At 33.3% G+C, this 18,291-nt stretch overlaps 2 protein-coding genes across 13 annotated transcripts in view; one reads left to right on the forward strand and one right to left on the reverse strand.

Moving 5' to 3' along the window:
* Nucleotides 1–18,291, reverse strand: part of cnn (phosphodiesterase 4D interacting protein centrosomin) — a 47,555-nt gene that overhangs the window by 951 nt on the left and 28,313 nt on the right. For 8 of the 12 annotated variants that reach the window (XM_070109248.1, XM_070109256.1, XM_070109255.1 and 5 more), the window contains 10 exons: nt 14,447–14,490; nt 12,699–12,922; nt 12,467–12,625; nt 11,158–11,253; nt 10,787–10,990; nt 10,401–10,568; nt 7,188–7,460; nt 4,736–6,794; nt 4,092–4,223; nt 3,567–4,016 (listed from right to left, as the gene is read on the reverse strand). In XM_070109248.1, the coding sequence (XP_069965349.1) occupies nt 3,567–4,016; nt 4,092–4,223; nt 4,736–6,794; nt 7,188–7,460; nt 10,401–10,568; nt 10,787–10,990; nt 11,158–11,253; nt 12,467–12,625; nt 12,699–12,922; nt 14,447–14,490 (3,809 nt within the window). Of the gene's footprint in view, nt 1–3,566; nt 4,017–4,091; nt 4,224–4,735; nt 6,795–7,187; nt 7,461–10,400; nt 10,569–10,786; nt 10,991–11,157; nt 11,254–12,466; nt 12,626–12,698; nt 12,923–13,037; nt 13,456–14,446; nt 14,491–18,291 lie in introns of those variants that run through there. The other 4 variants (XM_070109249.1, XM_070109257.1, XM_070109250.1 and 1 more) reach the window with 4 other exon arrangements.
* LOC106614164 (lysozyme 1) lies at nt 16,775–17,505 on the forward strand. Its single transcript, XM_014229732.3, has one exon. The coding sequence runs from the start codon at nt 16,775–16,777 to the stop codon at nt 17,369–17,371; it is 597 nt and encodes a 198-aa protein (XP_014085207.2). The 3' UTR covers nt 17,372–17,505.

Below are 18,291 nucleotides of genomic sequence, written 5' to 3' on the forward strand. Positions count from 1 at the left end.
CAGAAGCATGTGAGAAAAACTAATTTTTTATTTTAATCTTTCAGAAATTTTATAATTTTTTTCAGAATTTTTGAAATTTTTTTTCAGAAATTTTATAATTTTTTTTCAGAATTTTTGAAATTTTTTTTCTCGTATTTTTTATACATATATTTTTAGTTAAGTGTAGATTTTGGCTCACAGTTATCAATCAGTATTTTCATACTTTTATATATATTTATATTCAAAACTTAAAATAAAAATATGTTTTATTTTTTTGGAAATGATAGATGTATGCAGATGATATGAAAATTTTAGTAAAAATTAAGAAGATATAGCAATTTTATTTATAAAACTATATTCAGTTAGTACATACTAGTATATGTGCATTTTCTTATTAGCAAGTTTAAAGCATGCAAACATATGCGTCTATCAACATAAACAAATATGAGTCTATCAGCATGTGTATAGCAACATTGTCGATAAGCACTTATCTGAAGGTTTGCATTTGCTTTTTTGCCGATTGGGTTAGCTTTTTGATCTTTTAATAAATACAATTTAAGAAAAAAGGCTATATATATACACAAGCAGGCTTACTCGGAATTCAAAATGGCGGATTTACTATTATTCGGCCAGCTTGGTGAAGTTCGGAAATATTTATTCATTTATATTTTCATTATTTTGCACTACATTTTTTTTTCTGATAGAAAATTGTTGTTGTTTTTGTAAGAAAAAAATTTTTTTTTCTAATAGAAATTTTGGTTTTTGTAAAAAAAGTTTTTTTTTTAATAAAATAGTAGTTATTTTTGTAACAAAAAAAAAATTCTAAAAGAAAATTGTGGCTTTTGTAAAAAAAAAATACTAAATCCCGCCTTAACACTCTTTACCGTTGATTTTTATTCCTTTGTTATAATTTCATTTATTTTCTTTGATTTTTTAATTTTACCAATAATTTGATTTTTTTTCTTGCTTTTCTGTTTACATATTTTTAATGTTAGTTGCTATATGCAGAGCTGTTAATGAAGTTTAGGAAAGTGTTTTCAACAAGTTATTTAAAAAGTGCTCGTGAAGGATTTTTAAATTAGAAACTGGATTTTTTCCACCCAATTTTTTTATGCTATTATAAAAAAACTAACCGAATAAAAAATAACATAATTATTATAATTATAGAAAATTAAATTTTGCAGAGAAAAAATAATAAAATAGAGGTATATAATAAAATGATAATAAATAATAAATAAAAACATAAATTAAATAATAATAGTTAATAATCAAATAAATATAATAAATAAAAGTTAAGAAAAATTTAATAGACATATATAAAAGAAATAACAAGTTAAAATAATCAAAGAAGTAATTTTTTTTCAAACAATAAATCAAAAAAAAAAACAGTAGTAAAAGAAAATTAATTAAATAAAATCCAAAATGTATGAAATATATATATATTTTTAAATAATAATAAAAATATAGTGATATAAAAAATAATATTATATAATCAATAAAAATAAATAAACAAAAAAAGAAAATATTACAATTATTAAAAAAATATATTATAAAATAAACAAATGACATATAAAAAAATATTTATTCAATAAAAATATATATAGTCAATAAAAAAATAAATAATAATTATTAAATAAACAAAAATTAAACAAAAAAAAAACTTATAAAAATTAACCTTCCGTATACGAGGTGACCAATCTCACAATGCTGTACTAGATGAGGTGCGCTATACCCCAATTATAAAATTGTTTTTTATGATTGTTAAATAATAATAATAACATTTACATGTCTAATAATGAATTGGTTTAAGTAAAACAAATTTTATTTTCACATTAGAATAGACTTTTATCAATAAAAGTACAAAAGCTTAACGTTAAATTGCAACGATTTTTTTTGCTGCTGGGGTAAGTCATAACACATCTCGTATACGGAAGTTTAAAAAAAAAATAATAATTAATAATAATAACTAAAAATATATTAGTTAAAAAAGTATGAGAATAAAAACATGCTTTTAATTAAAATAAAAAAATAATATATATAAAATATAATGGTTAAAAAAAATTAAAGAATTAAAAAAAAACTATTAAAAAAAAATATTTAAAAATAAAAAGAATTAAAAACAAAAAATTAAATTAAATTGTTTAATAAAATTTGCTTCAACTTAAGTTTTTCCATTAAAACAAATATTTTTTATTTACTATTTAAGTCTTTTAGAAGGGATCATTAACATACTTAAAATTTTAATTTTTTAAACACTAACATATTAAAATTATTATTATTGCTATATGCGAAGTATAAATGACATAGTACATGCTAATTAATGGACTAAATTAATGGCATTAAAAATGAGTCTGAGTGAATCATATTATATATTAAATATTTTGTATTAATGTTTTTGTGTATAATTATTATTTTTTATATTTTTGTGTATTAATAATAATATTTTTTTTGTATTAAGAAATTATTTATATTTCAGAAAGTGCTTTAAAAATATGGCTCGTTATTTTTCAGTTAACGGTGTAAATGGCACTCGTAGCTAGTATTGTAAAGAGCCTATGCTTTTTTTTGGTTTTTAGTTCTATATAAATAAGTAGAATAGATAAATAATAATAAACTCATTTTTTTTATACAAAACAATTTTTTTCTAAACTAGCCAATTTTTTTTTTATGTAAACCAATTTTTTTTTTAAACAAGCACAAATTAGTTGTGCAAAACAAAAAATAACATATTCAAAAGAATGAAAAAAAAATTTACTTTTTCTAACTATTTTTTGGTGTTGGTTGTTTAGAAAAAAAAAAACATTTAAAAAAAAATAATAAAAGATTTTGGAATTTTTTAAACACTACTGGGCCTCATTTACTTAAAAACCAAAACGTTTCAAAAACAGGGTTGATTTTTTTGTAATTGCATAAAATTATTTTGTTTTTTTTATACAATTTTTAACAACATGCTTATTTCTGAAAATTAATTCAAAAACTTAAAACATTTAAGCAAAAATATGGGGCGTTCACTATACTAAAATAATATTATTATAAATATAAACTAATTTTGTAGGGACATTTTGTTAATTAATATATGTAAGTGTGTATGTCGTGCTAATGGAAATATGAAGTTAATTAATTAATTACTTAAAGTAATGCGCGAATAACATGTTTACATACATACAACAAATTCTATAAATAAATACATTGTGAATATATTGAATAGCAAAAATGAAACAATAACAAAAATAACTGTCTTTAGATATATGTATGTATGTATATATGGGTAAAGTGCTTAAATGCTACAAAATTAGCTTAATAACTATGCATTTAAGCGCTAAATAAACTAATATTTGTCTAAATTAGCATATGGGTATGTAATGTAAATAATGTAAATATATTTGTGTGCGTGTGTGGTTAATGTGATGTGGGTGCAATTGCAATTAATTGTCTGCATGAGCTTTTTTTTTTGTTGTACATATCATTTAGTTACATTCACTATGCGCTATAATTTAGTAATCTCGCTGTTTGTGTGTGAGTGAGTGTGTGTATTTGGTTGAACTATCCAAAAACAATAATAACACATTAATGCGGTGCATCACTACTTGATTTTGACGTGCTGGCGCCACCATCATTTGTTACATTACGTTGCTGTTGTTGTTGCTGATGATGATGATGTTGTTTTTGCTGTTGTTGTGTTTCTTGCTCATGTGCATCTGTTTGATGATGATGCGGTGCATTAGGTTGCTGCACTTTAGCCATATGTAGGCGCGCATATTTTAGTACATTTTTCGTTTTTAGTATTTGATCTTTAATCTCTTTCTGGAAGGTTTCTTTACGCTGATTTGCTATGTGCAATTTCTTATATGTCTCTTCGAATGCGCGCTTCGTTTGTACGAGTTTGCGTCGCAATTCGGCATTTTCTTGTTCTACCTTAATGCAATCGTGTATGGGGTGGGTGCCTGCGTTGGCGGTGGTGGCACTCATATTTACATTGGCCACACTCATCTTATTCTCTGTGTTGCTGTCATCCGTCTCTGTGCGGGTTGGGGATTCTGCATGTGATGTGTATGGCAATAAAGCGTTTATTATTATAAAAAAAAAATATATTATTTTCAAAATTGTCATACCATTTTTGATATCCATGCTGGAGATGCGTCCCGTATCGCTCTCAATACCCAGATCAGAGGATGAACTGTGTTGTGGGCGTTTGCTCGCGAATGCGTTCATGTTGCTCTTATCCTGTTTGCTGTATTTGATATCTGTAAAGGTTGTTGTTGTTGTTGTTAATGGAATAAAACACAAGAAAAACACCTAAGCTATAATAGCCTTGACAAATAAAAAATTTTTTCATACAAGGACTTGATTTGGATCGTTCAGTTTGTATGGCGGTGGTATGTGGAAATCGGAGCACTATATATCGGCGGTTCCGACAAATGAGCAGCTTCCTAGTGAGATTAGGACGTGTGCAATATTTCAGATCGATATCTCAAAAACTGAGGGTCTAGTTCGCGTATATACAGACCAACAGCTCGACCGACGGTCATGGTTAGATCGACTCAGCTCGTCACGCTAAGCATTTATACATATATATACTTGTATTATAGGATTTCTGACGTTTTCTTCTGGGAACTTTCAACAAACAAGAAACGCGATCCACAAATATACTTGGGATAATTAGTTTTTATACTTGGTATAACTTTCAAGCTTCGTAAAGATTTGCATGCAAGCAATCTTTTAAATATAAAAAAAAATTTGTATTATTGGTACTCACCTTCCTTCGTGACCTTCTCACCAGCGCTCGGCATGGGCACAGTCTTTAGCAGCGAGTGCTGCAAATTGGACAATTCCACACTCGACACACGTCCCGTATCGCTGTGTATACCCAAATCGGGCGACGAATTGCTTTCACGTTTCGTGCTCGACTTCTGCACTTCGTCCGAGGCATAGCCCGACTGTGATGCATCGCTGGCATTCAAACGTTTAGCTGCCAAGGCTGCTTGTGCTTGCGCCAATTGTTCGCTTAATGTTTGCTGCAGTGCTTCCAGTTCTGTGACACGCTGTGTTGTGGTCGTGTGTTGTATTTCAGCAGCGCTCAGCTGTTGTTGCAAGTCCATTAAACGTTTCTCCAATTGCAACTTCTCATTGCACAGTTTTGTACGTTCGGTAATAAATTTGGATGCTTGCAGTACGCTTTCATCCAATTGCTTTTTGAGGCTGCGCACTTCCATTTCGCTGGTGATCAGCGTTTGTTTGAGCTCTTGCTCGTTGTCCGTCAGATAGTCGATAGTGCGTTGTGACTCAATGTATTGTGTCTGCAATTCGGTTAGTTGCGCTTTGCATTCTTCGTAAGTGGTGCGCATAGTCCATTCACGCGTCAACATGTCTTTGTGTATGCGCTCTTGTTCCTTCAGGCGTTGTTGCATCAGCTCCTCCAATTCATGCTTTAGTGTATCCAAGCGCTTACGCTGTTTTTCGCTGGCCAACTTCAATTGTATTTCATACTTCTGCTTGATGTCTTCAATGTCGGCCTTTAGCGCGCCCACTTGCATTTCGGCGAGTCGCGCCTCCACCGCAATGCGATCACGCTCCCCTTGCAATTGTTCGACGGCGCGCGTTTTTTCATCAATCTGCCGCTGTATTAGCGAGCTGTTGTTGGCGGCGGTGCTATTGTTGGACTGCTCACTACCGATCGCAATCAGATCGGTTATTAATTCTTCATTGCGTTGACGCAACTGCTCGACTTCTTGCGTCAGCGTTATGGCACGCAGAGATTCCTTCTTCAGATTGTTGTCCGCCTCGACCAGTTGAAACTGCACCATCAATATGCGCTCATCACGCTGTGCAATCAACTTCTCCAGCTGCATAATACGCTCCTGATTGCGCAGTTTTGTTGTGCGGCTCTGTTGCAGCGCATCACTTTCGCTCTCGCTGTCGGTGTCGGCCGTTGCTGGTGTTTGCTTGCTGATCGCATCCTTCGCTGAGACATTTGCAGCTGCCGCGCCGTGCTCCTCCAGTCCAATGCGCGCCATCGACACTTGCCGATCTGGCTCGGACCACGCCTCCGATTCGCTTAGATTATCCAACAAGAATGGTGGCAATGAGCGTCGATCTTTGACATCCTTCGTATAGTCTGCAGTGCCACCACAACTGCGACGACTATCCAATATCTTACGCAATGCCTTGTTCTCCGAGCGCAGAACATCAAAGGAGTGACGCGCAGGCATGTTTTCGTGTGAATTGAATGTCTTATTGGTGAGTCCAACAACTTCATGTTCATCGTCGTCCAAAAGCAGGCGCGATAAATTGCTTAAACCTTCAAAGCTTTGATCGCCCGTCGTCAGTGTCTCACGTATGCTCGTCGACAAATCGAGACTGCAGTCAACAGCTGTGCGCATGGCACGTCGGCGATCCGTTGACAGGAAGCTCAACACCTCCTTGTGCTTCATAAGCGAATTGAGGAAACCGGCCAACTCGTAGAGACGATCCGATAGCGCACCAAAGACTTTGGCATAGGCGCGTCGACACGTTTCTGCATTGTCGGCTTCGGCACGTGCTGTGCGCGCTTCCGAGCGCAATTCTTCGATCAGCGCTTCATTGCTACGTCCACTGATCAAACGCTGATTTAGCACATCCACTTTACGTTGCAGTAGTTTGTTATGCTCCAGCGCTTTGGCGTAGTCACTTTCTGTGAATGATTGCTGCAATTGTAGGGACTCAAGATTCTTGCGGGCGGCGGTTGGTGAGAGTGGTGATGTCGTATTGGCGTTGAGGAGTTTTGTGAGGCGTTCGATTTCGCGATTCTTTTGCCAAAGTTCATTGTTGACTAGATTCTGTGAAGGCGGGAGAGAATGAGAAGAAAATAGAATTAGAAATTCCAGTTCGCTTGCATTGAAGAGTAAATACAAGTAGTAATTGAAGTAGCGATAGATTAAAGTATAACTATGAACAATCATTATACAGTATTTAACTGGCATCATCCAAACTGAACTAATGCTAGATAGACTCAGTTCTAAACTTGTTTTCTCAAAAGAATCAATGATTCTCTATCTACTATCTACTAAGATATCAAAAAAAACCAAAAAATTATTCAAAAACAAAAAAAAATAAAAAACAACAAATAAATAAATAAAAAACGAAAAAAAATATGTATAAAAAGAAAACAGTTAAATTCAGCTATACCGTAGCTAATTATAATTCAAAATCAATAAAATTTTAGGCATTACCTGCAAGGCAGCAGTCTTCTTCTTGACTTCGGCTTCAAGATTCTTGATCGTATTTTCATGATCGCATTTCTGCAAGTGATTTTGCAAAGCCTCTGAGTCGCTCAATGCACGATTGCCGCCATCTTGTTGCTGATTCTTCTCGCGTTGCAGCAACTGTTGCAGCGTACGACAGGCGGTGTCATAGCTTTTGCGCAGCTTCACCAACTCCTGTTGCGTATCGTCCAACTCACACAGCTTATCGGCCAACGCGATCTTCTTTTCCTTTAATTCGCGCTGCGCATGCGCATATAAAAAAAAAAATGTGGAATTAGTAAAATTCAAATAAAAGTTATATTAATGAAAAAATTAAGCTTTTGCATTGCATTTGAGTTGAGCTTTTAGTAAAAGTATAGCAAAAATAAATGCAATTTATTTCTCAAAAATTTTTACAAACATGCAATTTTTTTTTACAAAAATATATGTACATACATGTGTACTAAACTCAAATATCAAAAAATCCGTCGTAAAATACACACATAAATATATATATATATATACATACATACAAGTACTAATATTATATAATAGAAAAAGAAATTTTTGGTAATTTGTATGAATATGCAACAAAATTGTAATACAAGAAATCAGTGTAATGTTAAACCAGCTGTTGCGCATGCGTACACACAAAACGCATAATTAAGTCTCATTTACGGCGTTTGCATGCAGTATTTCGTGCATAAAATTTTGAACGGCATTTAAGCTTTGACGCCTGAACTTAGCTATCGCCGCACGACTCAAGCCTAACGGTGGACCAATATTTAGATAGAGCGTTTGTAGTGAAATGTAATAAAGGGTGAGTTTCGCTAAAAATTTCCAAATTTTGAATAGACAAAACGTACGCCATCCACATTTGGCATTTGGCTGTGCCGCTTATGCTGAAAATTTTTATTAAAAAAAGAAAAGCCCATAAAAATCACGTAAAATATGCACACCCAACAGACCACGCTCACCTGCATACATACACTATCTGTGACGGTCGGTGGTGCGACGTCGCCACAATAAATGCTTGCTGCTGAAAAATTTGCCTGCAACGAAGTGCAACTACCCGAGCGCGATGTACATGCACCGCTCGCACCGCCAGCATCACAGTCGGCAAACATGCTCGCATCGCTGATTGTGTAGCGTATGGGAAATGCTGGCTCATGAACGACATCGTCCAGCTCATCACAGCTGAAGCCAACACCGCCGCCATAGCCGCCATCACCACCACTCAAGCCAAGACCTCGGTGGCGTGCGCAACCATCATTTAGATAACAACATTTGACAATCGATTTGCTCTCTGGCAAATCGTGTTCACACTTCTCCACCACTTTGCTGCTGTACTTGGCATTATTGCTATAGTTGACCAATAATTTTTGTTTTAGCAAATATTCACCATGAAAATCGCCACGTCCCTTAAGCATATCGCGATAATTCATTTCATATTGTTTATTACAATCGACTGGCTTCTCATCGTACTCATGCGCATATTGTTGAAAGAACTCCTCCTTTTCGATGGTGAAGCATTCGTTCTTATTGCGCTGCAATTTGGCGATGATGGCGCGGAAAAAGCGATTCTCGCGCTTGGCTAAATTGCGTTCGAAATTCATTTTGGTCACCATTTTCTCGTAGTCTTGTATGCGTTCGAGTAGGCGTGCGGTGTTCGCGGTCTTGAGGGAAATTGTCGACTGTTGTCGGTTGGTTAGTGGTTGGGAGTGGAAGAAGCAGCAGTGCGTAGGTGAAAAGGATTTTTAGGTAGATAATGAATGCAAATTATATTTCAAAATGGCGTGATTACTTATAATTTGTACAACTGCTGACGAATACGGTAATTTTCGAAAACTCAAAACTACTTTCAAGTCTATGAAGTATTATGGAATACAAAGTAGACATTTGTTGCGTTGATTTGTTGCTTCTGATAGGGTAATATGTTGTGTTTTGGAACGAATATTAATATAACGAGTAATAAAAAATTTCGAAACCAAATATTGTGCATGTGCGAGTAAGCTTGAGTTTTAAAGTTTAAGACTTAAAATACTAATATTAGTCCATATAATAAAAAATTTCTGTAGCATATGGTAAAATTTAAAATTATTCGAAAGGTAACGTCGCATCTCGATTCGAACAAATTTTTCGAAATCGAAATAAATAAATATTCAAATTTTTCGAAATCGAATTGTGTTAGTATTCGAACTAGTTCTTCGAAATTGCAATGAACTGGTTTTCGAACAAAGACTTTGAAACTGAATTTGATAGATATTTGCAAAAAAATATTTCAAATTTGAAATGAATTGGTATTCGAGGAAACATTTGTAATGGTATTCAAACAAATCTTTCGAAATCGAGATAAAATGGTATTATAACAAATATTTGGAAAATGAAATGAATTTGTATTAAAACTAGTTTTTCGAAATAATAATGAATTGGCATACTAACAAATCTTTCGAAATCGAAATTAAATTTTTTTAAATCGAAATGAATTGATATTTCGAACGTACATATGTATATGACCGAATTTTTTTTAAATCGAAATGAATGGGTATTCTAACAAATCTTTTGAAACCGAAATGAATTGGAACAAATTTTTCGAAATTGAAAAAAGATGGTATTCTATCAAATTTTTTACAATCGAAATGTTTTTTTTTTAAATTTATATGAATTGGTAATCGAACAAATCATTTTTTGAAATTGAAATGAATTGATATTATATATAGCTATATAGTTTATATAGTTTTTCAAAATCAAAACGCATTGATATTCGAGCAAATATTTCGAAGTAGAAATGAATAGACATTCGCAAAAATGTTTCGTAATCAAAATAAAAAAGTATTCGAACAAAATTTTCGAAATCGAAATGAGTTAATATTCATACTCTTGTTTCAATAAACAATTTGCAGGCTAAAAATTATGTTGGATGTATCTATTATAAATAATTTTAGTTTTTAAATAAAAAGTTCTGAAAAATATTTACTTTAAAAATAAGTTGTATTGCTAAAAATTATTATTTTCTGAACTCATCACACTTCTCTTAACCTAACTAATAAAACTATAATAAATTTGAGTTTAGGGGAACTACATATATTTACCTAAAAAAAGCTAACTGTACTACATTAAGATTCTAACAAACTAAATGCTAGATATCTAACTACATTTCTAACTAATAATTAAACTCAGAACTCTTTTCTTGAAACTTACTTGCATTTGGCTTAATGCATCTTGTTGTTCGCGCATGCGCTTTTCGCATACTTTCATATTTGAAAACTCTTTATGGAAGTTATCTTGTGTGGACTTCAATGCTTCAATTAAACTACTGTTATCTTCCTTCAAATCGGCATTACACAGACGTAGACTTTTCAAATTAAGCTTTAAGCGAAAGTTTATAGCAATGAGAGGTTGATTATATTAAGAATAAAGCAGAAGAAGGCATAAAAAAATTAACAATTCGAGCTAAAATGTCAAGGAGCTAGACACTTATTACAGCAATATATAGTTTAATGTGAGCACTACAGCTTTTACGAGCTCAACTCAAATGCAAGGCAAAATATTTATATTCTGACTGCAGCTAAATCAAAAAAGCTTACCTCAATATTCGCCATATCCTTTTCCTTGTTCTCCATCATCTCCAAGAGTTCAGCATTTTGGAAAGCTAGTTCCTTTACTTTCTCCTCATATTCCTTGATTGTCTCATCACGCTTCGCAATAATCTCTTCAAACTTGTTGTTCTGTGTTTGCATTGACATAATTTTACTCTCCGACTGTGTGACCATGCCCTCAAGCTCACGTATCTGTGGTGTAATTGAAGGTGAAGCGTCAGCAAAGCAAGCAAAAATGTTAGAGAATAAAAGAGGAAGAGTTTTTTCTATGAGTTAAGTGAATTCATTTATTTTTTTTTTTTAGTTTTTTATTATTATTAAATAATACGTAGCACTAAATTAAGTAAAATTATACAAACTTTTTGTAAAGTATTGACATTTTCCGAAATCTCTGAATGTCCAAGCAAATCATTCATAAAACCGCTTTGCTGAGTCTTATCCAAATCGCGTTCCATCTAGAGTGAGAAATGAAAGCGAAAGGATTAATTAAAAGAAAAAAGCTCAAAACGGCTTTAAGGAATTAGTAATCAATATTTTTTGCTTTTTAATTATTCTATTCTCTCTCTCTTCCACTATTAAATACAGTTATTTGCGGGTTTAAGTTAAGAGATTTTATACAAAAAAACCGTTCTCACGACAAGCAATTTTACAATTTTTTTTAACTCTTGCAATTAAATACCACAAAATGTTACCATTTTTTATTGATAGTAAAAAAAAAATAAAATAAAAAATTTTATTTTTATTTCATAATTAAACAAAACGTAATTTTATTTTTATATAATAATACGAATTTCAAATAAAATCCAAAACAAAACAGGCACATATAATATTTGTAAATGTCCTTTGTGGAAAATTAAAGTTTTATATTTTTTTCGGAAAATTAAAAAAAAAATTTATGTTTTTTTGGATTTTTTTGTTATTAAAATAAAATAAAATTATATTTTTAACGGAATTATTATTATTATTTTTTTTGAAACAATTGGCATAATAAGTAAACAAATTTAAGCTAATAATTTAAAAAATAATCAATAATTTTCTCTTATTTTTGCATATTTTTTTGTTGGAGAGAAATATTTTAAAATACTAAAATTTGATCTGCGTTTATAAAATTTTTTTTCTTGCTCTAAAAAAATTGAATTTTTTTTTTGGAATTTTCAGTGCAGTTCAGATTATTACTTTTTATAATACATTTATATTATACTCTAAATAAAATAAGTCCTTTAAAAGCTTTATTATTTTAGTTTTAAGTTCAGATTATTACTTTTTATAAAGCTGTTTCAATATAATCTAAATAAAATAAGATCCTTTAAAAACTTTGTTTTTTTTCTCTTAAAGTTGGTTAAAATTATTTTCTTAAAACTATAATTGTTTATTATGATTAATAAATTTCACTGGATTTTTATTATTATTTTTTATTAATGCAATAGTGTTATATTTTTTATCATTATTATTATTATTATATTTAAAATATTTCTTAAGTTTAAAATTTTTTATCAATATTAATAATCTCATATACATACATATTAATATTAATACAAAGTTTAAAAAAATTAAAACAACTACGTATATTTTTTCAGCATTACTAATTTAAAAATGTTTCTATGAATAACTCAAATTTAACGCTTTTCTTTTCTATATTTACTTTAAAATTTATTAATTTTTACTAACCTCCAAAAACTGTATCTTCTGCTTGAGTTCTTCAATAAACGCCTGCCCCTTCATCTCAGTTTCTTTCTGTATCTCCTCCATGTGATTCATGGCCTGCGCAGCTTCCTTCAGTAACTCCTGTTTCTGTTCCAGTTCCTTACGTAAAATTTCAATTTCAACCTGCGCAAAGAAATTATTTAATGACGGTCAATACACAATAAATAAAATGGTATATTTTTAAAATGTTTAATACCTTTGTTTCGATCAGCTGCTTCATAAGCGACTCATGACCCTCGGCATTCGCTTGATGATAACCGGGCACACTCTCTTCGAGAAAATATAAACGCAGCTTCAAATTGAAATTCTCCTTGCGCAGCGATGCCATTTGCTCTTCGAATTCGCGCACGGAGCGACCCTGCACCGGCGGCGAGGTCGTGCCGTGACCCTGTAGGCTGACACACGGAAATCCAACACCATCTGTGTGCAGACAAAATATAGAAAAAAATACATTATATAACTTATTTAACACAATTTGCAAAGAAAAAAATTAAAATAATTAAATTAATAGTTTGCTCAACGTTACGCTTTTTACCATCCGCACTCGAATCCGTCTCGCTGAGCGGCGTGTGTGAGCTGCGCTTGAAGACAAATAATTTCTCTTTCGAGTCCGGCGAACTATTCATGCTGCACACGCTGCGACGCATGGCGAGATTTCGTTTGCGTTTTATGTTGCTCTGGAAATTCTAAACTTTTCTCCTTTTTTTCTTATTTTATTATAATTCGCTATTTGTTTGCTCTTGTTGTCGGCATTTGCATTTAATGCATGCGTTTTGTGTGAATGTGTGTGTGTGTTGGTAGTGGTTCCAAACCAGAGTTGTATATTTCAGTTATTTGAAAATTTTTGTAATATTAGTTGTTCAATTTAGTTTTGAAAGTACGTTTATAAAAAAATCTATTTATTTTTATTATTTTTTTCCACAATTCAAAACTAATTTTCAACTTCAAGTCAAAAATGTTTATGACTTTTGCAATTACCTACTATGAAAAGTTATTGAACTAGGTAGTAGAACAAATAATGAAAAAATAAGGCGAAAATATACAAAAAATGGAAAGATGGGCAACTGTGGGTTTGTAACCCGACTTTGATATAAGCTTTAGTTGAGGTCATGGATAGATTTTTAGAGGCAGCATTTAAGTAGCCATGGCAGTAAGCCATGCCAAATTTCGTGAAGTTATCTCGTCAAATGGGAAAGTTTCCCTACAAGCACTTGATTCCGAACGTTTTGTTTGTATGACAGATATGCTATAGTGGTCCGATATCGGCGGCTTCGACAATTGAACAACTTCATGGGGAGAAAAAAACGTGTGCGAGATTTCAGATCGATATCCCAAAAATTGATACGAACAGATAAACAGACATGACTAAATCGACTCAGCGCGGTCTCAGTTTTTATCTTCTGTGAGTTTCAAACTGCCTGGCAAACTAAAACACCCTGTACAGTATATAAAAAGGCAAGGTTCTTCAGACTCAGGTTGAATTTAAGAGATGAACATTAACTCAGCTAGGCTCGATTCTCTCTAGTTACAGGGGTTTTGCATCTGTCTAATTAGTATCGGTACGTTAAAACTATAAAATTTGTCAGATGCAAATTTTTTTAAATGTCTTTAAGATCGTCATTTCTTTATGATTGTCCGGCTTTTCTGAGACTGGACTAGTCTTATCCAACCAAGGGAACTATCTGCCATCGACATAAATCGCTTTAACATTGTTTTTGTGAGGAGTTCAAAGTACTGCCTCGGTATCTAAAAGTTTATTCAATTTTCAGGAGTTTTTTGTTCTACCAACCGGAGTTCAGTTTCGAAAACCTATGCTAACCTAACTTCTATAATGTAGCATCGAATCTTTGTCTATTTATTTCCCATTGCGTTAAACGAATTTCCCAGACATAGAGAATACCCCTACCGTATGTTTTATATTGCATGTTGTTACATAATACTCACATGAATGCTCCATTGTAACATCCTTCAGTGTGCTCGGACTCGTGCTGCAAAGGAAAAGAGTGAAAAAAAAATTAATTTCGAGCAATTTCTTCTAAGCTAAATATTCGAGTAAACACACTCATATGGCTGATATATGTTAAAGAAAAAAATGTAAAAAAAACGCATGCAGAATTGGTAAACAACTTTGCAGTTTACCATTGTGCCCACTTGAAGCGATCAAATTAAGGAAATAAACCATGAAACGCGAGCAATTGCAAAGGCTAGCAAATTGGAAGTTGCAAAAAAGGGAGAAAAACCAACAAATAATAACACAGACAAGCTTGTTTGTATGTCCCAGGCAACCACTAGTGATATATGTGTGCGCTCGGATCCACGATGCTACTATGGTGCTTATGCCAAGAGGCACATCAGAGTTCACTCCAGCGACTGACGCGCACAAATTCAATGCGTTTGCATTGTGTTTAATCTCGTTTCTTTTTTAAACTATAATTATTATTTTTCACTTTCCAATAAATGAGGCATGACGCGGTGGCATATGCTTGCAGTTGGGCGCACCACAACGCTGCTGTGAGATCACCCGTCGATCGCCACTGCGTGAATTATGAACACTATGAGACGAACGACAATATATGTAACGTTAGATGAGGCCATAGCCAACGCATTGAGGCACCACGGTAGGTGGGCGGCGTGTACTTGAGTTGCAAGTGTTGCACATGTGGCTACTGTGTGTAAGAGTATGTGTAGGGCCAGCGGGTATTAATGCACTTCAATGGCACCGCAACGTATTGCTGGGTTCATTTGAAGGCAAAAACAAAGGGGAAATAAGGAGCATACCAAAGTACATTTTAATTATTGCATTACGGAAGTCTAGATATGCGCGTTTGGAGCTGATCTGTAGTTTTTGAAAAATTATAGCTAATTAGAACGACGTTTTTCCTCAGAAGAGAAGTAGTAGACTATAAAAAATAATTGGTAATTGAATTGTTCTTACTGTGAAAGAAATAAATAAGATGTTTTTGTTTGCATAAGAAATCAGAAGCGTTTTAAAATACCAATTTGCCAACAGAGAGGAAAAGAAATGAGACTGTAGTGAGCCCAAAAGTTCAAATATAAATTCGGATTCGTTCGAAATGCGTGATGTCGGGCGATTTTGTTAAGTTTGTAGTTTTGCCGATCTGACAGTTCATGGCCGGATATAGATTCGAGTTTCTACCGATTAAGTAGATCCGTTGAGGGATCACGAGACGTGGTTACTTACCATTTTCTACAAGCTTACATAGCTTGACTCTTAAAGTCACTTTTATATAATGTATAGATACGGGTAAGAAAGCATAAGCTCTTCAAAGAATTATGTGTAAACTGAAACATCACGCACCATATTATAATTATGATTGTCATGCAGAGCTGATTTTTACTATTAAAACCATGTCTTATTTATTTTTATTGGTTTCTTATGACAGCTGCAAAAGGGTTCCAAATCAACAAAAATCACTTCAAAGGGATATGCTCAATCTGAAACAATACGCACCACATTATATTTGTTATTGTCATGCAAAGCTGATTTCTAGCTTTAAAATTATAGCTTATTTCTTAAGTTTGGTTTCGTATGAGCGCTGCAAAAGGGATCTTAACCAAAAATAACCGAACAACAATGTTTAGTAGAGTAACATAGGTTATTATAGGAACTAGCGATACAAAAAGTTTCGCCTTTCTCCAATTATCAGAGTTTGCAGTTTTATATATTCTACAAAAAAGCAAAATAAAAATAATCTTTCCATTCACCTTGTGGCGCTTAGACAGCTGTTCGTATTGTAAATACCACTACAGCAGTAAACATAGATGCGCGTAACTGCGATAACAATAAATAATTCTCACGCCACTTTTATTCTTTAATAATCATTATTAAACACTTCAATGATCAAAACAAACTGCAATAATTGAGTATGTGCGATATCGACGCTGAGTGTGAGGGCGAGGGAACGACGACGACTGCCCGCAACAAAGCCGTTGGCGAGGACGTCCACAATGTAATAGTGCAGCCACAAAAAAAAAAAAACGGCAGTCACACTATGTAATTACCATAATGAATTTTCGCAAAACATAAAACCGGTTTGGACCATATTTTTATTGTTGTGCTATTGGTTCTTAAATTAACTTTTGCTACTGACTTCCCCCAAACGCATACGACAACGATGCGCCGCACCGCAGTACGCCAAATACCAGCGACGAGACAGCTAACGCCAATCAACAACATCCGCGTTCGTATAAATTTCAAACGCGCACGCTTCAAAACTATTTTCCTAATTCGTTTCATTAATCAAAAACGTCATGAAGTGCCAAAACGTTCAGCGTCGCCGCTGTCGACGCCAAGAAGTGTCAACATCAACAGCCGCGCCACGATCACTGCCAACATTTATAGCAACTGCCGCTGCCAGCACAATCTCAACTATTTGTTGCTGCATTTGGCTGTTGCTCATGCACGCACCCGCCCCCACCCAGACGCGTCGTCTGCAACGCTGCGAACTCGCCGGCCAATTATACATATTGGATGTGCCGAAATCGGAGCTGTCGCTGTGGCTGTGCATTGCCCATTACGAGAGTCGCTACAACACGCATGTGGTGGGCAATCGCAATGCGGACGGCTCCAGCGACTATGGACTCTTTCAGATCAGCAGTCGCTATTGGTGTCAACCGGACAATGGCACCAAATATTATGCGTTCAATGAGTGCAATGTCAAATGTAGCGCTTTGCTGCTGGATGACATAACCGAGGCGGTGGCGTGCGCCAGGACCATACAACGGCGACAGGGTTGGAGCGCTTGGAGCGTATATTCGGTGTATTGTAATCGTACGCTCAATGAAGTGGATGCTTGTTTTGATGGCGATTCCGTAGAGGTGAATGTGAAGGGAAGTGTTGAGAAATAAAAAATTTCTAAGAAGTAATAAAGTGTGAGTTTACCCAATGTGTTCACTGTTTATATTATATAAATAAAATATTAAAATTTTATAATCAAAACTACATAACTCGTTGTGTTTTATAGAGTCAGTGCGAAATTCAGGCTTTAATCATAGATATTACGCAGTGAAACTGAAAACTTTAGGTGTCTTCTTTTTCTTGTCAGATTTTTCATAAATTAAATTCAAATTCATTACATTCTCCGACAGCAACTAGAGACAGCTTAAAATACTTCTGTCTTGCATTATTTATCCCATAAGCGATCCTCTATATTTTGGAGTTTAGAACACAATAAATATCATTCTTCAATAATTGATTTAACAAAAGATCGCTTTCAGGAAAATAAAATATTGAATTAGGAATATTGCAGCAAATGAATTTAGATATCTTTTTAAAGATTATATCAAATTTTAAGGTTAAGTTGGACATAGTTGAGTTCCGACGAAAACAATTGACAATTGGAAATATCGAGATCTAAACAATATGTTAACCTCCCAAATTAAGAATATGTAACCCTTAACAATGCAATGGACTTATTGTTCTCTTATATTCTATTCAATATTATTGTTTCGGTAGAGAAATTCAATTGACAATTTTATTTCCACAATCTCAACCTGAACCAACCAAATCCAAATGGACTTTTTTCGAGTACTGTTCCGACTTCAGAACAGAAGCGGTTGGAGCAATTTATTTGATCAAATATTTCTTTGGTCCAACCAGCGTTGCAGATTTCATCATATCATATAATATTGAATCATCATATGCCGTCCAAATGTTGATACTTTTTTTATGGAATTTTGAAAATTATTTTTTCTTTTCAAAATATATGTATTAGTTGAATTTCTTCTGATTTTGACACCGTCCATTATTTCGCACCATAAATGATATC

Source organism: Bactrocera oleae, chromosome 4, assembly GCF_042242935.1.
Source record: "Bactrocera oleae isolate idBacOlea1 chromosome 4, idBacOlea1, whole genome shotgun sequence".
In the NCBI taxonomy this organism is placed as follows: Eukaryota; Metazoa; Arthropoda; class Insecta; order Diptera; family Tephritidae; genus Bactrocera; species Bactrocera oleae.